Here is a 22,430-nt window from a genome sequence, read left to right as displayed (position 1 = left end):
TATAGAATGTGATTTATTCTTTCACATGGGACAATATATTTTTTTAAAAAACAAAAAAGCTATATAATAATAAAGTGAGTTATTGAGTTTTACAAGATAGGAACTGGATACTGACCCATAACATCAGTAGGGATTCTCAAACCAAATATGCCATGTGGGAACAAAAATTATTTCTCCAATCATTGTAAACATGTTGACTTATATTTTATAAAGCTTTATGTTTAATCCCAAAGGAGAGCATTATTTGCCATGCTGTCTTTCAAAATTATGAATATCTTCTTCATGCTAGAAAACTAAATATTTAATAAACACCTTATAAAAAATTTCCTCATAAGATATAATTATCTCAGAATAAATCATTTCAGAGTTTTCAGTTGGGACTTGAATAACTAAATTCAAATTATACCCTGGGTACATTATGCAAGAAGTATCATGTTGGGAAAGATGGAGGGAAAGAGAAAGCAGCAATAAACTGCAAGATGGAGCGATACAATTATTATAGCTGCAATGGGTGCAATATTGAAAGACCTGAAGTAGATATTTGTCCCATTCTGTGTGTGTGTCAGAGGCTCCATTTAAAATGCTTCTGTGTTGAAATGATTAGCTGATGACATCACCATTGCCCCAGGGATGCATTTGGGGCTCCTTTCATGTCCTTCAAGGGACTGGAGCAAATGACAGGAGCTCACCCCATCACACAATAGCACTCACATCTTTTAAATGGGGTTGCTAACCTCCAATCTATTGCCCTAACCATGTGAGCCATGCACTCCAAAGGTCCAGAATGAATATGAACATCTTGGTAAAAGTCTATATTTCTGCCCGCTAAGAGTTAGTACCAGCATGATGGCACATAATTAGTCAACAGGAGATAATCCTATCATGACAATAGGAAAGGGTGCAGAAATATTGTCCTTGACAATATGGCTACTTCAACTTTATTATTCTCCAGAAAAAAGGGATACTTCTGAACTTTTAGTGAACGTTTCTTATCAAACTCTGAAGAGCTAGATGGTCTAGGTGGGGAGTTTAGCTCAACAACTGAAGGCCTTATGTTGCCTGTATATTTTTTAAACAGAGATATCAATATCTATCAAATAATTCTAGCTCAGATAAACTCTGTTTTTAAAACTGAGCTTCCTCTCAAGAATAAAACAAATCTATTCAACATGATACAAATACAGAAGAAGTTAAATAAGCATATTCTCAACTAGATGGCAGTATTTACCTGACCTTGACTTAAGCTAAACAGGGTTGGATTAGTTTAGAATTTGAGACTACCAGGAAAAACTAGGATTGTGGGCTAGGCAGGAAAGGTGAGAAACATCCTGGCAGGATGTAATGGGAAACTGTCTCTGTAGTGTTGCCAAGGGAACTAAATGGATGTCTTCATAAAGTAGCCAGGAGTTGAGTTCTCCTTGAAGGAGATTTTACTTTAAATAAGCATATAATGATAGTAGTGGCTGGCTTTAAAATAGAATATTAGCCAACCAAAATTCAGACTGGTTAAAAGTTTTAAAGCTTCATTAATCCCAATAGGAGGTAAAATGTAAGGTAGGAAAGATCAGAACAGAATAACTAAGTTGAAAGGGATTTTGGAGATCTTCTAGTCCAAGCAGGAAATCCTATACCATTTCAGATAAGTGGTGGTCCAATCTCTTCTTAAAAACCTCCCACAATTTCTGAACACAAGCCATTCCACTGGTTAATTGTTCTAACTGTCAGGAAATTTCTCCTTATTTCTGGGTTGGATCTCTCTTTGATTAGCTTCCATCCACTGCTTGTTTTGTCTTGTCTTGTCTTGGGATGCTTTGGAGAATAGGTTGGCCTTTTCTTCTTTGTGACAGCCCTTTAGATATTGGAAGATTGCTATCATGTCACCTCCAGTCCTTCTTTTCATTGGACTAGACTAGGGCTGTCAAATTCCTGGCCCGCTGGCTGGATGCGTCACGGGCTGGCCACGCCCATGCCCAGTTTAACAAAGGGGGGGGAAGTCCCAATACATCACCTGATGCCTCTGTGATGATGTGAGTTTGACACCCCTGGACGAGACATATCCAATTACTGCAACCGTTCTTCCATTGTTTTAGCCTTCAGTCCCCGAATCATGTGTGTTGCTCTTCTTTACACTCTTTCCAGAATCTTTTTTACATTGTAGCGACCAAAACTGGATGCAGTATTTCAAGTGTAGTTTTACCAAGGCATTATAAAGTAGTATTAATACTTCATGCAATCTTGATTCTGTTCCTCTGTTAATGCAGCCTAGGACTGTGTTGGATTTCTGGTGACTGCAGTATACCACTGGCTCATATTTAAGTGGTTATCCAACAGAACTCCCAGTTCACTCTCATAGTTGCTGCTGTTGAGCCAGATGCCACCTATTCTATACCTGGTTTTTCTTGATTAAGTGTAAAACCTTACTTTTCTCAACAATGAATTTCATTTTGTTTGATAGGGACCAGTTTTCAGATGTATCAAAATACTACTGGATCTTTAGCCTCTTTTTGAGGGTTGGCTATTCCTGCCAGCTTGGTGTTTTCTGCAAATTTGACAAGTTCCTCTTTTATCCCCTCATCTGAATTGTTTATGAAAATGTTGAAGAGTACTGGACTCAAAACAGAACTTTGAGGTACTTCCCTGCATACTTCCTTCCATGTAGATGCAGTTCCATTAAGGACTAGAAATTGAGGCTGGTTGGTCAATCAGTTACCAATCCATCTGTGGCGATGCTGTGATACTTGAGGGTGTTAAACAATTTCCCCTTGATTTACTGCAAGAGATGAATTAGAATTCTCTGTTTATAAGCAAAAATAAAAGGGATGATAAATAAAAAGGATACTTGTGATTATTCCTTCTGAAGTAGATTTGGGTTCATGCCCAGTGATTTCACTGGATTAAAGAAAAGGGGCCAAGCTTAATAAAAGAAATGGCTATTTTATTTGTAAGGAGGAGCTTAACTTGTTTTTGTTATGTTGCAAAGCTCACTTTCAAAGGCTATGGACAGCCATAACCTCCACAGTACCTTTTTTTTCTTGTCACAGGTACAGAGATTGCACAGCTTTTCAGTGCTACCTGAGTTTTCACAAACCTGGTGGAAGGTGGGCTGCAGTATCAGAATTGGTCCTATGGTGTTGTACCTGATAAAATTACATATTCCTAGATTTTTAGTTTAATTCTCTGCATATGTCAGCTCTCTCAATTATGACAAAATACTTTCATTAAGCCTTTTAACTAATTCAGGGTTGGGTAGCAAACCAATAATACATTTAAAATTATAGGCAATGAATATTTTGAATGCAGCAGCAGTAATTCAAATCTGGCATTAAAAAAAACCATGACTGTCTGCAGAATGTTGTTAGCTGGCTAATATATGAGCAAATAATCACAGTTTAGCAGTCATGTACTTGACAGAACTTCTGAACTTCCTTTATGATAGTTGACTTCCAGTTTCTGAAAAAAAAAAATATCTGAAAAGAAAAAAGTGTCATGCTTCACTCACAATATTATGTGTTTATTTTACCATTCAGGCATCATTAATGATTTTCACACACATACACCTATTTTTCCTTCAAAACAATCTAATAATATTATGGCTGAAAAAGCAAGCGAACCAAGGTCATCATGGCTGAATATGGACTGGAATTTGTCTGTTATACTCTTTTCATCATGATCTATAAAGACGCCAATAGTCATAACCAAGAATCTGAATGGATGCTGGTCAAAAATAATTAAGTTGTTATGAGGTCTTGGGATGCACAATGGAGTTCTGCTCAGTAAATTCCACAACAGGGCTTTGCTTCTGATAACTTCAGTAAATTGTCAACCTTATTTTTGTATGCATCTTAAAAGTATTAACTTGTTTTACCTATGGTTACATATACTAGGAAAGAGAGATATCACACCTTTACTGGAGTTCAGCTACAAATATTATCCATCATTTATATGCAAATTTCCAAAATATGTTAACATTTACTGGCACACTTTGTTTGAGGGAGCAGAAAACGTTAACTTCTTTCTTCTTTCATTTTCCATATTATACAATAAAATGTTCTCTATGTTATAATCTCTTAAAACTAGTCCTCACACTTAAGAATAAAACATCTGCAAAAAGTAATGGTGGATAATAAAATTTAGCAACAGCCAAATTCTTGCTTCTGGTTAGACGAAGAGTTCACAGCTTCTTTCCAACATTTAGAAGGTAAAAAGTGGCAAAATGCATGAACGGGTAAGCAGTAGTGACGAGATTTACAAAAGCAGCAAGCAGAATCTTAAATTGGTTGCAGAAAACAGTTATTCAACAAGCACCAAAAAAATCCCACAAGTACATACACAAGCAGCAAAGTCACAACTTGAACTTTCCTGCACTAAAGGAATGCCCTTGGGGGTGGGGGGGGAAATCCTCCCTTCAAATGTTGGCTTTGATATATTGCACATTATCGATCAATATTTCCTCTGCTTCTTGATATTCACATCAGGACATTTCCTCAAGAAGACACAAAGGAAGTGAAATATTTCCATGTAGTTTATCCCATAAGATGGAAAAAAAATGCAACTTCTTCAGTGATGTTTGCTCAAATTTTATCTTCCTCCTCAGCCATATCCCTACCTAACCAGTGGCTTTCTCCCACTTTTGGAACAGCTTGCCTGTCCGCCTGGCATGTTGACTGTGCCAGTTCAAAAATCCACACGTCAGAGTCTCCATAAGCAGTGTTAGCTGTCCAAGTGGTCAGTGAAGGTCACTCTCTGCTGATCTGCACCTCCGCTCTGCTGAATACTCAACCACACACACAAAAGAAAGAAAGAAGATGGAAAGGAAGTTATTGTTGGGTTCCATTGGAATCCAAGAGTATCTTAGGTTCTGGGGGAAAAGGAAGGTTAAACAATCTGCACTGTTTTAGCAATGAGATAAATCTTAATATTTTGGACTACTGCTCAGAGCTAATGAGAAATAGGAGGAGAATATTCTTCTGTGATTGCACTTAAGAGTGTAGAAATGAATACTAGCAACCAAAGTCAGTCGCTGGGGAATCCTATCATTAATTTTATTTTACTAAAAATTATTTATTTAGATCTTAGATTTGCAAAGTATAAATGCAAAACAATATTTGATTAAAAACAAGTGTGGGTGGATATAGAAACTACCTGGGTAGAAGGTAAGGAATTCCAGCAACTTTAGACATAGTTATTGCCTTTCTGGGCATAGTGAAAGAAATAAGAAAAGAATTATGTACAAGGTTTCCTTGATTTTATTCAGGATACATATCTGAGTTTTCAGAGAATTGTTAAGGGCACTCAAAAAGTACTCCTGCTCTGCATCCATGGCATATATCAAATTAAAATTTCATTTTAATGTGTTTCCATTCATTTTCTAAAGGTGTTTCCATATGCTGTTTACTACATCCTGGGACATAACTAGGAGTCTGAAATACCTGAGAGTCAAGAAGTTGCAAGCATTATTTCTCCAAAGTCAAAGTTCCTTACATGTAAATGAAGTTTAAAACATGGATGATTGAACTTAAGCACAGCTAAAGGATTTTTTTTTTTTTACATACAAGGAACATCATGTAAATAACAGCTGACACTTATTTTGCATTCTAGTCTGCATGATGATAAATCAGGACAGAAGCTCAGAGAGACACTGTGTATGTGCTTGGAACATATGCTTCCCTTCAGAACTGCCCTGAATTGTTATTCACCTCAAGTAAATACATTTTAATAAGACTTATTTTTTGTTATTGGTTTTGTCTGTGCCTGTACATCAGATGTGGGAAAATTATAGAAAAAAGGACTCTGATTTAATTTACAAGTAATGCCACTATTATAATATATATCAGGTACAGCAGGATCCCAATATAAGTATATCTATTCTTATGTGGAATTGGATTGGAAAGCAAATTAACATTAGGTTTGGTGGGGAGGAGGAATGGATACATTTGAATGCAACATTTGGTATACAAAAAATAATTCCCCATACAGATATTTTATGAAATGGTTGCCCACCTAATTTTTCTGCAGATTTTTTTCTGAATATGCTCCTAACCCTTGCAGTGCAGTTTTTTTAAAAGCTTAAGTTTGTTTCAAGCTTCATAAAGTTGTTCATATTGTTCTTAGTGATCTCTGGCCAAAGTCTTAAAGATAGGGTTCATGATAGGGTTTGCTTTATCACGACTTACTGAATAAATCATACTTCTTTGAGTTTATACAAAGCTAAAAGTGATGATTTAGTAATATTTGTGGTTTAGTTCACAATATCCTAAGTCCCACATGAACCAATTGCATTATGGTTTAAACCAGGGGTGTCCAACCTTGGCAACTTTAAGACTTGTGGACTTCAACTCCCAGAATTCCTCAGCCAGCAAAGCTGGCTGAGGAATTCTGGGAGTTGAAGTCTACAAGTCTTAAAGTTGCCAAGGTTGGACACCCCTGGTTTAAACTAATAGAAGAATGCAGGCTTAGTTTAGTGTTTAAAACATTTTCCCTGAGGAAAAGTGTTTATTTTTAAACTGATTAAATTGTGGGGGGAAATATAAGAAAAAAACATACCTTGTGAAACTTGGTTGATCATTCAGAAGAAGTGAAAGAAACATAAAAGAGAAAAACAAGTCATAATTATAAGAAATTATTCAAAAAAGAGCAAAATGGAAAAACATAAGTACAGTGATTAGCTACTCTGTTTATTAAAGAATCGTATTTTAGAATTGAAGCTTTTTTTTGCAAATCTTTAATTAAAAAGAATTTAAATTTGCTTATAGAAAATGAAGCATTTATTAAGAAATTACACATTTATAAACTTGGATATGCCTTGAAGGAATCTGAGAAGGAAAATAACCCTGGGTTTGTAAGGATCAGGTCAATTGAAATCTTGACTCAACACAAGAGCAAAAATAATAATATCATGAATAAAACTGTAATCACAATATTTTAAATTAATACAATATGACAATACTTCATATCCTAAGTACAATTCTAATTGCTATCTTTCCAAAATAATATTATAATGCTAAAAATGTATTAAAATGGCAATCCAAATGAGGAATTAATGGATTAAATGTGCTACCAAAGGCACATTAGCTAGCATAGAGGGGGGGAAACTTATCGGAGAACATGACAGAGTGATAAAACGTCATGTATAGTATAGAGGGGGAAAATTTTCCTATATATAAGGAGTTAACATTAAACTAGTAGAAAGTGATTAAAGTTAAAACTAAGATTAAAACTTATTATCTCAGGATATTAATAAAATGTATCCAGGATCAGAGGAAGGTTGCCTATGGGAAGGCCCCTTTCAGTTAAAATTCAGGCTTTACACATGTCTCAGGTGGCACCGGTCATACTTATGGACCATCTTTGACAATATTGGAATATAGGAGGTGTAATTCTGCATCCCCTCCTTGACACCTCAACAACTTTTGATGCTATTAGTCATGGTATTCTTCCAGACTGAATCAGAGTTGGGAATGGAAGGGACTGTGCTACAGGGAGTCCTCAAATTACAACAGCAATTGGGACTGGGACTGCCATTGTTAAATGATACAGTTGTAAAGTGCAACAGCATGTGATCAGATGACTTAGCAACACCAATCCCAGCAATCCAAGTGGTCATCATAACCCCAGAAGGTCATTAAATGGAAACAAGGGAGTCCCTAGCAAGAAACAGGGGCGGGGGGGTGCTGGTGAGAGAGTGCTGGTGCCACAGGAAGACACTATGTTATGTGGGCAGAATAGCAAGGCTGAAGGAGAGCCGGCAGAAGCCTCAGGGGGGGTTACCAGAGGTTGCAGATAATGAAATGGCATGTGGGAATGAACTTGGGAGGCAGGGCAAAGAAATGCAATGCAAGGAGTGGCCAGATAAGAAAGTGCATAGATTGCAGCTATAGAGCAAGGTAAAGCAAGAAGCTTAAATGGAATCCTCCCAGAGTTCTTGGGCTGTAAAGTTGATGGCAGGAAAACTGTATTTTCAGATTTGCAAGATTTTATTGCGGTAGCTTCATAATAAAGTAGAATTAGTTTACTCGGTTGTGTTTCCTGTCTAGTCCACTTGGTAAGGCTGAAAAGTGGATTCCGGAGAACACAAGTAAGCTAGTAAAGCCTGCAGTTGGATGCCAGGGAGGGTGGGCAAGCTAGAGAGGGACTCGGTGGGTGATGGAGAACATAGGCAGGCTGGCAGAAGGTGTGGGCAGGGTGCTGTGAGTAGGCATGCACTATGGAGTGCAAACAGGAGGAGGGCAGTAAGGTATATGGTATCTCTGTAATGGGCTCCCTGGAGAAAAAGAGGTGGGGGCAACTTACTGGACTCTGCTTATGGGAATCTGACAGAAAAGTTCAGAAGTGGTGACCACATGATGCAGGCTAATCTCCCTGCCACAGGCTAATCATAAGCCAGGCTCTCAAGTGCCTGGATTGCAATCATGGGACCATGGGGATGGCTAGAATTTTAAGGACCAGTTTTAAGTCCATATTTCAGTGTAACATAACCTTGAACAGTTGTTGAATGAATGGTTGAAAATTATCATACTGTAGTTTCCATGTTATCAGGGTATTATGTGGAATAACCTGGAAACATTGTTAGGGATCACGGGGTGATACCTGGAAACACTGTTAGGGAGTGTCAATATGTGGGTGACATCCCATAGTGTATTTCAATCCCAAGCTCGATGGGCAAATATGCCAATGTTTTGTCCTAGTGCCTCAAGGGTGGATACAGAGGAACAGGATCAGGGTCAACCTGCCCAGTCCTTAGCAACAGGGGAAGCAAGAGTCACATGAAATAAGGGGTGAGGATATAGACCAGTGATTCCCAAACTTTTTGAGTCCACCACCCCCTCGGTGCCCCCCACCCAGGGGTGGGATTCAAATTTCTGTGGGCGTGGCCTAATTTGAGAGTGTGGCTTGCAGGTCTCGTGACTGAGTAGGCATGGCTTGCTGGTCATGTGACTGGGTGGGCGTGGCCAGGTGACCGGCAAACCAAATACAAGTGGTCCTCACTTAATGGCTGGTTATTTAGCAAGTATATTCTAATTTATGACTGGACTTCCCAGAACTACTTGACCTGTTTTTGGAGTTTTGACAGCCATGCACACACATACACACACACGCCCTTCTAACCCTGCTGGAACAGGTCATTGGACTAGAATCGACAAAGCATCTCTGATTAGATTCTAGTAGTGAATAAAATCTAATCAGAGATGCTTTGCTGGTTCTTGTTGATTTGTTTTATTTGTATTTCTTTATTTTATGTTGCTGAATTGCATTGACATCTGTGTCCCTTCTTGTGCATGACCCAGAAGATTTTGTGATTCTTTGCAGCAAAAATTACCGACCTCTGGCTTTGCTCTACTTTTCAAATGTGCGGAGTGGAGCGGTGCACCAAGTCAATGGGGTGAGCCTGAGAGAGGGAAAGAGAGAGAGAGAGAGAAAGAAAGAAGGAAGAAAAGAAAGAGAAAAGGGAAAAAAAGAAAAAGGGACAGACAAAAAAAGAGGGGGTGGAAGGAAGGGATAGAAAGAAAAAGAAATAAAGGAGGGAGGGAGGAAGGAAGGAGAAAGATAATGAGATATCTATTCTAGTCCAATCACCTGCTCCAGCAGGGTTAGAAGGGAGTGTGTGTGTATGTGTGTGTTCTCCTTGTGATTTACCAGTACATTTTGGTTTTGCCTTCTTCAGAATTGGCACTGTAATACATTGGGGAAAAGTAATTTTTAGGGTGGAGGTCTGATCCAATGGATCCTGTTTAAAGCCTCAACAAAATGTGAGAGCTTCCTGATAGTCTTGACCATGTTTTGTCCACAAAACCTGTAATAGAAGTCAAAGATGCTTCAATGTGGTAAAGGGCCTCAGTCTAAACTAGGCCTCATTTCAGCAGGTCTCTCTCTCTCTCTCTCTCTCTCTCTCTCTCCCTCCCTCCCTCCCTCCCAGACTGGTTTTGCTCTAGTTTCCCGATGTGCCTGTGGGGCCAGCGCTTCGAACATGGATGGATGGGTGGATAGAGAGAGAGAGACAGACAGACAGACAGAGACAGGTAGGTAGGTAAATAGATAGATTGGTAGATAGGTAGGTAGGCAGGCAGGCAGGCAGACCTTTGGAAGAATGTATGGATAGATAGGTAGGCAAGGAGGCAGGCAAGCAGGCAGGAAGACAGACAGACCTTTTGGATAGATGTATCCAAGGTAGGTAGGTAGAGATAGAGATAGAGATAGACAGACAGACAGACAGACAGACAGACAGACAGATAGATAAGATAGATAGATAGATTGATAGGTAGGTAGGGAGATAATAGATAGATAGATAGATAGATAGAAAGATAGATAGATAGATGGATGGATGGATGGATGGATGGATGGATGGATAAGCAGGCAGACAGGCAGGCAAGTAGGCAGGAAGACAGACAGATGTCTGTCTGATGGATGTATGGATAGATAGGTAGGTAGATAAGATAGGTAGGTAGAAAAGTAGGTAGGTAGGCAGGCAGGCAAGCAGGCAGGAAGACAGAGACACACCTTTTGGATGGCTGTATGGATAGATAGGTAGGTAGGTAAATAGATAAAGTAGGTAGGTAGGTAGGTAGGTAGGTAGGTAGATCTATATTGGTAGGTAGGTAGATAGAAAGACAGGCAGGCAGGCAGGCAGACAGGAAGACAGGCAAACAGACAGACAGACCTTTTGGATGGATGGATGGACGGACAGACGGATGGACAGACAGTATGCGACAGGGCGGCACTTTGGGAAAGTAAAGCAAAGCCGCCGGCACCGCATTCAAGGCGCCGGCTCCGGAGCAGTGCAACAGTCAATGGGGTGAGCCTGAGGGGCCAGCGCCTCCAACATCCCCCTTCCACCTTTTAGCGCCCCCACTGCTGGTCCCTTGCCTCTTAACGCCCCTCTAAGGCACCCCCCAGGGGGGCGGTACTGCCCACTTTGGGAACCACTGATATAGACAGAAGTCTCCAAACTTGGCAACTTTAAGACTTGTGGACTTCAACTTTAAGACTTGTGGACTATGCTGGCTGGAGAATTCTACAAGTTTTAAAGTTGCCAAGTTTGAGGACCCCTGATATAGAACTTTGGAAACCAAATAAGCAAAATTCCTACCTACATTTAGGAATGAATTCATTAAGGTGGGATCACTGAATTATTGAACCTTTTTTCCCAGATTGTCAAACTAAAGCACTAAGCACCATTTTTTCCCAAATAAACCTGACACCAAAACAACCATCTGCTCTTCATTAGTTATGTTTTGAAATACTTTGTTTTCATTCTCAGCCTTGGTGAGTTTTCTTCACAATTCTAGCAACACTGAAGGGCTGAAGATGCAAGGACCTTCTGTTCTAGAGATTTTCTAATATTAGTTCTCAATTGCATTGCAGTAACCCAGGCACAATTTGCGGGGTTAGTGGCAGCTATGACCAAGAGAGCTTTCTGCACAAATACATTTAGTTAGCCAAGTATGCTTCTTTCTGATTTGGGAGGCCCTTCCCATAGTCTTTCAGGTTTTAGATATTTTTGTTTGTTTGCACCACTACAGCATGCTCCAGTTGGGGTTGCTCCTGGAAGCTGCAGTTGGAATGAAGTAACATGAGTAGTTGCAGATGCATATCATCTCACCCATGTGACACCTCTAGTTCGCAAGCTGTACTGGTTACCAGTTGGCTTCCAGTTGCAGTTCAACATGCTAGTTGGCACCTTCATCTTAACTCCATGGGTATCTTTTTCTCTCTATGGTTTGGTTGTGTGCTTGTTTAGTAAATATTGTAGAGTGAGCATGTTCCAGGTCCCATAACTGAAAGGAGTGTTATCTTACGGGACCCCAGAGACCCCTTCTCTATATCTGTACTGCCCTCTGAAAGAGCATTACTTGGGACCCAGTTGCCTTTAGGAAAGCCTTGAAGACCTTACTTTTTGATCAGGCCCCTGGATAGGCTCCTTTGTGACCCCGTTTATGACATTTAATTTTTAGCCATATAATTATATTAACATTTCCCTAATGAGAAGCTCTACTGGTACACTGCTTTTTGTTAGGTTTGTTATAATCTGTTTTTATTACATTGCTGCATACTGCCTAGAATTCCCTTGGTAATTGAGATGGCTAAACTGATTTTTTTTAAAAATGGACAAATCATAATTGCCCTTATGCACCATTTATGGTTACTGGGAGCCAACTGCTTGATTAGTATAGAGAACAAGTACGGTGCACTTGTAAAACCAGTAGAATGTGAAGGAAAATGTTTTAGAGATCAGTCCATGACAAAAGCTATTCTCTATATCCTATATCCTAGTATTGTCAAAGAAATATTAGGGAAAAAGAGAAGGAAGTGTTTTTTTTCTCTCTTTAGCTTGTTTCTGCAAACAGATAGGTATCAACTCAGACAAAAAAAGAGTTTGCAGCTGTTAGAGAATTATTTGATCTAACTCGGACCCCCATCCCACAAGCTCACTTAATAATTAAAATAACAAACAAACATGAACAAAAACTTACTGGCAAGAATGACCATGTCCATCCCCCAAAATATACTCATGATCCAGCCAACCATCACAATTGCTGTGAGAATCTGAATCAAAGCTGCTGCAATATTCAACCAGAACACACAACAAATGTGTCTGTCAGGGAGATCTGTCCGGGCTCCACACAAGACTGTGAAAGCTGATACAAATGTCCCTGTAGGAAGGAAGATCAGCATTAAAAACTCAGAAGAAATCAAAGATCACACACATCACACGAAGCACCGTCATATAAGACAGTAGAATAACTGGCAGGCACAGCCTTAAAAATGATCTGCATTTATTTCAAAAGGCACACATAAATTTTAAAAAAAATCACATTTGAAAACATTTTGCAGCATTTTAATATATTAAAAAGCATATTATTTACTGCTTAGAAAAAGCTATGTAGTAGCTGTTATAGGACCCCAGAATAGGAAAGGAACAAACCCATTAAATTTTAGCCTACTCCTCCTACCTACACAGCAAATCACAATCAACATTTCCACAGATCAGCCCACATAATATTGTCATAGAAAGAAAATCTAGAAGTTAGGTGCTAATTAAATTCAATAACAGTCCTGGATTATATGTGCTATTAGGCTATAAGATGAGCTACAGATTTATTTGCTTGTTTAATAGAGCATGCCAGATTTCAGTTTTACTTTCTTTTGATTCTTTTCTGAAAATTCAGAGTCTATTTCCTAACACAAGTAGGTTTTGTGGATACTAATGTGGAGAGTAGACAAGAATTTAGGCATTGCTATTTAAGTGTTATCTTGTTATCACCCAAGTGTGTAAAACCACTCTTCCACCTTTGTACATGTACCTCCCAAAGACTACAGATGTCCAAAATCAGTTCAGAAGCAAAGCAGGGAGCAGCAGGAATGGGAGAGAGCTGAGAAGACCCAGAAAAGGAACTTTATATTGAAAGTGGTTTGTGGAGAAGAAGAACGACAGGAGAGTCTTCCTGCAATGTGACACGTTTCTGTGGTCTTTATTTTCCTATTGAATCAATTTGTCTTATTTTCTGCACTGTCATTATTGTATTACTGTATTGAATCAGTAGCTATCAAATCCAAGGCGGGAAATACGCCACTCTAGAAGAGAAGTTGTACAATAAGTTATTCTGAAGCAAGTAAAACAATTAAAATAGACATGTGGTCAACCAAGTACAAATCTCATTTTTTTTTGACCACACCAGAATTGTCTCTCATTATGTATGTTTGGAAGAAACTCACTTATTGGATGGAGCAGATTCTGAAGATTAACATAGCCAAAATAAACAACAGTGATTATAATAGGCAATGACAGTGCAGAAAATAAGACAAAATCACATTGTAAAAGCGAAGTCTAGATGATTCCATAGGTTATGGCATTTCATACAGCTGGATTGCCTATCCATATTACTTAATGTTACTACTGTAGTGACTAGTCAGTTAAACATCCTGCCATTGGTGGGCCAATTTATAATTCCATAATGTGGAAAGAATGGGTGTCATTCCCTTATTTGTGCTAAAAATGCTTATGAAGCAGCATTATTATTTTAAAAAACTGTAGCAAGGTTGTAGTATTATTTTGCAAAATAATTTTCTATTTAAGCACTAATTAAATATGGCTAAAATGTGGCAGTTGAGAATTAAACTAGTTGAATTTCTGATTTAGAATTTAACTCAAAATTTACTTGATCATTCAGATATGATTTTGAAATTCACAGACTCCTGGGGGATGAATGGCAAACAGAAGACAACTGTGAGTTCCTTGGAACCTCTCCATATAAGGACAGGATGACAGATCAACCACACAAACTCTGGATGATTGCTTCTCATAAGCCAACCACATGACAGGGGTTTTCTATGAATTGGAGCACTGGGAGGCAAAGGACTAGACACCTTGTTCACAACCACAGAGGAGCAGGGGTGGGATTCAAAATTATTAACAACCGGTTCTGTGGGCGTGGCTTAGGTGGTGGGCGCGTGGCTTGGTGGTCATGTGACTGGGTGGACATGGCTTGGTGGTCATGTTATTGGCTGGGTGTGGCCAACTCTATATCACTCACACTGAGGCCCGCATCTCCTTGCCTGGCCTCTCATGACTGTAGGGATGCTGCAACAGCCGTAAGTGTGAAAAATGGTCATAAGTCACTTTTTTCAGTGCCATTGTAACTTTGAACGGTCACTCCACACAAGCAAAGTACCAGCAAAGGAGGGGGAAAAAACTCCAGAGACATTCCTGAGACAGGAAGTCTAGTCCTGCCAAGAATGTAATAAGGGTTAACGGAGACGCAGTTTCTGTAAGCAACACCAGAATATTTCCTTCCTGCCTTCCTTACAGGATTAGGCCAGTAATTGCTTCTAACAACTGGTTCTCCGAACTGCTTAGAATGTTAACAACCGGTTCTAGGGAATAGGTGCGAACTGGTAGAATCCCACCCCTGAGGAGGAGCCTTTTCAAGGATACTAAGATTGCAAACCTTACTTTCTAATCACTTTTGGAAATTTCCTATTAACTTTAAAACTATTAGAGACCTTCAGTGATGAATTTATTTTAAGCCTTGAACAAAAGAAAAACTATTTATAAGCTTGAACAAACTGAAAGAGATAGTAAAAAGCTATAAAGAAAATTATTAGATTTTACTATTATAATCAAAACTCTTAATAAAATTATATGTAAATATACTATTTTGAAATTCAATATTTAAGACTAGAGTTGCCAGGGAAACTTCTGGTTTGATAACTTCTCCACATTCCATAATGATATAAAATGGCAAAACCCTAAAAGAAATCCAAAACAGATCAATCGGCCTTTATAATGGGATGAGTACAATCAAAATATGAAAATCCAAATATAAAATGAATATTTTTATTCTATCCCTAGTTTCTAAGGAATGACTGTAGCAAGTTAAAAATCCCCCCCCCACACACAAAGCCTGTTCAAGAAATACCAGAACCAGAGAATGTCAAACATTGACAGTTTGCTTTCCCACTCTTTTGAAGGAGGAAAAGTCCTTAAAAAAAGGCTTGACATAGTTAAAAGTCTAAAAAAGAAGCTCCCAAGCTTCTCTACCCACTAAGTGTCATTGTTCTTAATGTTCTCCTCCCTCCAATCTCAGCCCACAAACTGCTGATGATAATGTAACAAGGCATGGGGAAGCTCTGTTAAAAGGACAAGAAATTAAGTTTTAAAGTGCACCACATCATTCCTATCCTTATAAGGAAATAGCTATTTATTCCATGAGCAAAAATGTAGTAATAAAAGGGATTGAAAAATAAAGATTAAAATCTCACTATTGTCTCAGACTTCTAATTTGCCGGTTCATTGCTTTGCAAATAAAGAAATTATACCTTCAAAAGAATAAAGAGGTCAATGAAACACAAAACAAAGTACCTAATTACTAATATAGTGGTAGAGTGGCTGGATGATTCAAGCTCTGGCAGTAAGCCTGATCTGTGCATTTTGGCTCAGTATCTCACCATTCGCTTGGTACTACGCTGGGTTACTTTACTGTTCCAAATGTTCATTCCCACACTTCTCCAACGGAGATACAAATTAGGATGACTAAGACCTTATACAGACAGTAGTTGAATGTATTTATGCCAAACGCACACACATACACACACGCACAACCTTTAAAAACAGACAACTTTTTCTAATGATACAGGAAGAAATCTGTCTCAGAGAAAATCAGAATTCACACTTATTGTTTTTATTTTACTTAATAACTCTTCCCAGACTGGGTGCAACTAACAAATTACTGTCTGATTAATTTCGCCTCAGAATCAAGTTTGTTTGTTTTTTTCCCCTCTTGTAACGAGCAGGGAAGACAGCCAAAGAAAACATACATTCTTTCTTAACTGAGCTGAAAGGGAAAAGAAAGGGAGTCTTATTTTGAGATGAGACGCTAAATATACCATAGACAAAAACAGTAGTGTATGCCACCAGTCTCAATCTGCATTCTTTTGAGGCTGGCAGGTGTAAAATGACAACAGTTATTTTTCTCTATGCTCTGCCTGTAGTTACATTAGATTTAACGCAGACCCAAGCACTACAAGACCTCTAATGATATAATGCATGATTCTATGCAAGCATAACTTATTGGTAGGCAAGTGGGGATGCAAAAAGAAACTTAGATTTCTGCTTTTATATAATGAAATAGAAATCCCTGAGTTGTTCTCTGCTATCCTCCTTCATAAGGGAATATTATAGTAGAAGAGTGGGAGACCTAGAAACATACAGGTAGTCCTTGACTTACAACAGTTCACTTAGTGATTGTTCAAAGTTACAATGGCACTGAAAAAAGTTGACATATGATCATTTTTCAGATTTATGACCATTGCAACATCCCCATGGTCATGTGATTTATATTTGGATGCTGCTCTAGTGACTCACATTTATGATGTTTGCAGCGTCCTGGGGTCATTTGATCCCCTTTTGCATCCTTCTAACAAGCAAAGTCAATGGGGAAGCTAGATCCACCTAACTTGACCGTGTTACTAATTTAACAACTGCAATGATTCACTTAGCAAATGTGGCAAGAAAAGTTGTAAAATGTGGCAGAAGTCACTTAACAAATTTCTCACTTAGCAACATAAATTTTGGGCTCAATTGCAGTCATGAGTTGAGGACTACCTGCATAGGCTTGGCTGGGCTGTATTGCTTCTGACGCTATGAGGAAGTTTGTATCTGGATGACAGAAACAAAGTACACAGAGAAAACCTGCAAATCAATATTTAAATATTTAATTGATTCTTCAAATGTGCTAGATTTCTGAAGGAGAGAGACAAAGGATATTTAGCCCCTTACATTTCATAAAAGTTGCCTTAGTTTCTTTAAAAAAAATGCATCTAAAGCTGGGAGGATCGGAAAGTATGGTTTCAATAAGGCCCACCCATATAATTACCTCCACAATTAAGCAGTTGTGCAGAAAAATAATCTTGAATGCAAAAATATTTCAGCAACAATTCTTCACCCACAGTTCAAATAATATAGTCCAGCAAAATATGAAACAAAATACAAAAAATATGCTGGACTGCAGAATTACAGACCAGCAACATATGAAACTGCTGACAATACAGCTTGGTTTACTCTGAAAGTCACAACTTTTTAGAAATCCTTTGAAATAAAAACAGCTGGGCTATTATCCCATCTCTAGGTTTTGACATGTAAGGATACTGACAATTCCAGGCTCAGAAACACATTTCTGCTGCAGACATTACATCTAAATAGGCAAAGACGTATCTTAATTTTTTGACATATATTTTCTACAATTAAATGGAATATTGCAACCCCTGAAATTAAATTGGGCATGATCTAATGGCTTTTTGGAAGACTTTGAAGACACCAATGTGTTCCTGGGCATGGGTGTCACATGGTTAGTTTGAGTCTATGTAGTAGCTGTTATGATTTTACTATAAAATGTTTTTTATTTTGGCTGTATGTGTTGCTGTTTAATGCTTTTTGTATTGTGTATTTATACGCTGTTAGCTACCTACAGTTGCTATGGCAAGATGGGTGGCCATATAAGCTAAATTAATAATAATAACAAAAACCACTACTTAGTAAAGGATTTCTCACATTTAAGCAATAGCCTTACCTTGACTAAAATTGATTATATGCTATCAAGTAAAACACATACAGAATATAGATTTTGTCCATGATAACCCATTTCAGGTCTTCCAAGAGTGCACCCATCACTATTTTAACTTGAATCCATCTATCTTGCTTCATTTATTAACTGAAGATGATTCAACATAAGGATACATCACATGATTTAAATGTAGAAGGCCAGCTTATGCAGTCATGGATGAAAAGAGCACTTGCATAGAACCCTAGATTCCTACTGCTGGTCTGTCAATAATACCAACCAATTTGTGTTAAATCTAAAATGGCTTATTTCTCCTAATCCTGTGTGTAAATAAAAATCAACAAATGAACTATTTCCATGGCAGAGGCTACCAAAATATCATCAAAGAAATCAAAGGTAAAATCAACAACAAATTTTCATTTGCTAATAGTTATGATAAAAATACAGGATCTAACAATAGCTCAAAATACAGGCAGCCAAAGAAAAAAGACAAAGTAAGAAAAAATGTGTAGTAGACGTGATCGATTCCAATTGTTGTTATTGAAACAGATATAGGTAGTCCTTAACTTATGACCACAACTGAGCTCAACATTTCTGTTGCTAAGCAAGACAGTTGTTAAGTGAGTTTTGTCTCATTTTTATGATGTTTCTTGCCACAATTAAGTGAATTATTGCAATTGTTGACTTTGCTTGACAGAAAATTGCAAAAGATGATCAGATGACCCTGGGACACTGCAACTGTCATAAATATGAACCAGTTGTCAGGCATCCAAATTTTGATCATGTGACTATGGGAATGTTCCAGTGGTCATAAGTGTAAAAAACAGTCATAATTCATTTTTTCAGGTGATTGTAACTTCAATAATTGAATGGTTGTAAGTTGAGGACTACCTGTACTTGCTGTTTTTATATAAACGTAACAATTTTTTTAAAAAATGGGACCGGTCAAAATTTAACTAATAAAGAAATTCTGAACTGAGACTGAGATACAACTTGCCTGGGCTTTTATTTTTCAGATTAGGGGAATAAACGTTTTGGAAATTAAAGCAAGTCAAACATGTCCACAATACCTCTGGCTTTATTCTTATACTTATTTAAAAAGCAGATATTAATATCAAGTTCTTTGGAGCTCCCTTTTATGTCAAACAGTCTTCTCACAATCCCACTTAAATTTTGAACACCATGAATCAAACTGGAGAATAGAATAACACAAGAGAGAAAATAACAAAGACTGCCTGGAGGATATTCGACTCAAAGGACTTTTTCTAACGTACTTTGCAGAATTGTGTATTATCTTCTTTTGTAGTATCCTTCAGGTTACAAAAGGCTTTGCACACAAAAACTCTAAATCCACATCAGACACCTGGCTCATTTTACCATATGTGGTGGACCTGTGCGGATGTCAAAAAATATGGACTAAAATCCACATGTGGTTGGAGAAAATGACGAAAAAACATATAGACTTGAAACCAGAGATATTTTTATTGGGAATTTTACCTGAAATATATAGTAAAGACTTGAAATACTTGATTGTAAATGTATTAACAGCGGCTAGGATTGTATTTGCTAAAAACTGGAAAAATGAGAAGATACCATCACAGGAGGAAATCATTAAGAAAATATTGGAATGTGCTGAAATGAGTAGATTGACATTTGAAATTAGAGAACAAGAGGATAAACAATTTTATAAAATTTGGGATCTTTTCTATCAATGGTTAGATAACAAAGTACAGTAATGAAATATGTAGATTTCTAGAAGATAATAAATATATAAAGATGTACTTCTTTCTTATTATAACTACAAAATGATTTTAGGATAGATTTGGGATGATAATATGAACTGTTATACAATAAATTAAGTAAATTATGGTTATCTTGTAAAACATGAATGAATAAAAGTATAGTCAAATGATTGATTAATAATGATACTAAGGTATTGAGTTTTTGATTGACAATATGAGATTATATGTAATGTAATTGTAATTGAAGACTACGAAATGGAAGCACAAAACAATTTGTAAACCAACCGGCACACTGTATGTACACCTATGGAAGGCAGCTTGATGTTTTTGTGTTTTGTTTAGGTTTGTTTTTAAAAATCAATAAAAATTTTTTTTTAAAAAACTCTTAAATCCAGAATGTTGATATTACTTAATTAAACCTCTCTTTCCTATAATATTGAACTCTTGACAGTATTTTTCTTATAACAAAAATATCCCACTAAGAGCAAGTGGCAGATAATGGTAAAAGAGATTAAGAAATAGCCCTGTATATTTTAGTGTGGTAGACAGGTGATATTTAAGCACAGTGCTTGCTATCATGGCATAGATCAGCAATCTTTTCAGAAAGTGGATGTCATCTTGATCTTATAAAATGGTGTGGGTTCCTCGAAAACATTTATTTTTAAAAGGTTAAATCTTAAGAGATTCCAAATTTGACATAGTTTCTGCAATCTACTCTTGAAGAGCATTCGGAAGCTACAGCTGGTACACAGCAGAAGTGGTATTCAACAGGTTCTGACCAGTTCTGGAAAACCGGTAGCGGAAATTTTGAATAGTTTGGAGAAGCGGCCAATACCACCTCTGACTGGAGATTTTACAGTATCTTTCCCCTTCCACTCCCACCAAAGCCACGCCCACAGAACCAGTAGTAAAAAAATATGAATCCCACCACTGGTGCACAGTGTGGCGGTGCAGACAATTCTTGGGGCCCCAAGGGTGGCCCATGTAACACCACTGTTCCATGAGCTGCATTGGCTGCTAGTCTGCTTCCGGGTGCAATTCAGTGTTGGTAATAACCTTTAGAGCCCATTGTGGCATGGATGCAGATTACTTACAGATAATCAGAGTTGGAAGGGACCTTATAGGTCATCTAGTCCAACCACCCACCCAAGTGGGAGACTCTACACCATTCTGACAAGTGGCACTCCAATCTCTTCTTGAAGGTCTCAAGTGATGGCGCTCCCACAACTTCTGAGGGCAAGCTGTTCCATTGGTTGGTTGTTCTCACTGTCAGAAAGTTTCTCCATATTTCCAGGTTGAATCTCTCCTTGTTCAGTTTCCATCCATTATTCCTTGTCTGACCTACAGGCGCTTTAGAAAATAGCTTGACCCCTTCCTCTCTGTGGCAGCCCCTCAAATATTGGAAGACTGCTATCATGTCTCCCCTGATCCTTCTCTTCACTAGACTAGCCAAGCCCAGTTCCTGTAACCATTCTTTATATGTTTTAATCTTCAGTCCCCTAATCATCCTGGTTGCTCTTCTCTGTACTAGAGTCTCAACATCTTTTTTATAATGTGGTGACCAAAACTGGATGCAGTACTCTAGGTGTGGTCTTACTAAGGCTTAATAGAGTGGTATTGGTACCTCACTTGATCTCAATTGTATCCCTGTTAATGCAATTTAGGATTGCATTAGCTTTTTTGGCTGTTGCTGCACACTGCTGGCTCATATTTAGCTGGTTGTCCACTAAGACTCCAAGATCCCTCTCACAGTTACTGCTATTGAGCCTGGGTTCATCCAGTCTATATGTGTACTTTTGGTTTTTCTTGCCTAAATGTAGGACTTTACTTTTCTCTACATTGAATTTCATTTTGTTAGATACGGCCTAGTGTTCTAGTCTGTCAAGAGCCATCTGGATCTTGAACCTATCTTCTTGGATGTTAGCTATTCCTGCCAGTTTAGTATCATCTGCAAATTTGGTAGGTTCCCCTTCTATTCCCTCATCTAAGTCATTAATTAAGATATTGAAGAGTACTGGGACTAAGACAGAATCTTGTGGCACCCCACTGTTTACTTCCCTCCATGTAGACTTAGATCCATTAAGGACTACTTGTTGAGTACGATTTGTCAGCCAGTTGCAAGTCCATCTAATGTTGGTGCTATCTATTCTACTTTTTTCTAACTTACTAAGAAGTAGGTTGTGGTCTACTTTGTCGAATGCCTTGCTGAAATCTAAATATATTATGTCCACAGTATTTTGCTGGTCTACTAATTTAGTCACTATGTTGAAGAATGAAATAAGATTAGTTTGGCATGATCTGTTCTTAACAAACCTGTGCTGACTGCTAGTTATTACTTTACTTGTTTGGCAGATCTGTTTTTTTACTATCTTTTCCAGTATCTTCCCGGGTACTGATGTTAGGCTGATTGGTCTATAAAAGACTTTTTGAAGACTTGAGGGACCATCTCATCCCAGTGGGATTGGCCTGCCCCATCCCTGCCAGTACAGTAGGCATGCTGCTGATCCCATTGGCACAAGTAATCTGTCTGGACAAGTCCAGGAGAAGAGTCTTCTCTGCCCTTGCACCTGCCCTTTGGAGCCTCTTGCAATCCTTCCAACCTTCTGTAAGACCCTAAAGATCTGGCTCTGCCAGT

General features: G+C 38.1%; 1 protein-coding gene across 3 annotated transcripts in view; it reads right to left on the bottom strand.

Moving 5' to 3' along the window:
* Nucleotides 1-3,491: 3,491 nt before the first annotated feature.
* Nucleotides 3,492-22,430, bottom strand: part of STUM (stum, mechanosensory transduction mediator homolog) — a 39,981-nt gene continuing 21,042 nt past the window's right edge. Inside the window, exons 2-4 of one of the 3 annotated variants that reach the window (XM_087934382.1) lie at nucleotides 12,464-12,647; nucleotides 8,471-8,475; nucleotides 3,492-4,767 (exon numbers count right to left, since the gene is read on the bottom strand). In XM_087934382.1, coding sequence (XP_087790508.1) covers nucleotides 4,727-4,767; nucleotides 8,471-8,475; nucleotides 12,464-12,647 — 230 coding nt within the window. In that variant the 3' untranslated portion in view covers nucleotides 3,492-4,726. Of the gene's footprint in view, nucleotides 4,768-6,430; nucleotides 6,553-8,470; nucleotides 8,476-12,451; nucleotides 12,648-22,430 lie in introns of those variants that run through there. The other 2 variants (XM_087934355.1, XM_026695662.2) reach the window with 2 other exon arrangements.

The sequence above is a fragment of the Pseudonaja textilis genome, chromosome 1, assembly GCF_049901715.1.
Source record: "Pseudonaja textilis isolate UNSWEBS1 chromosome 1, rPseTex1.2, whole genome shotgun sequence".
NCBI classification, from domain to species: domain Eukaryota; kingdom Metazoa; phylum Chordata; class Lepidosauria; order Squamata; family Elapidae; genus Pseudonaja; species Pseudonaja textilis.
This window is presented reverse-complemented; position numbering and strand designations above follow the sequence as displayed.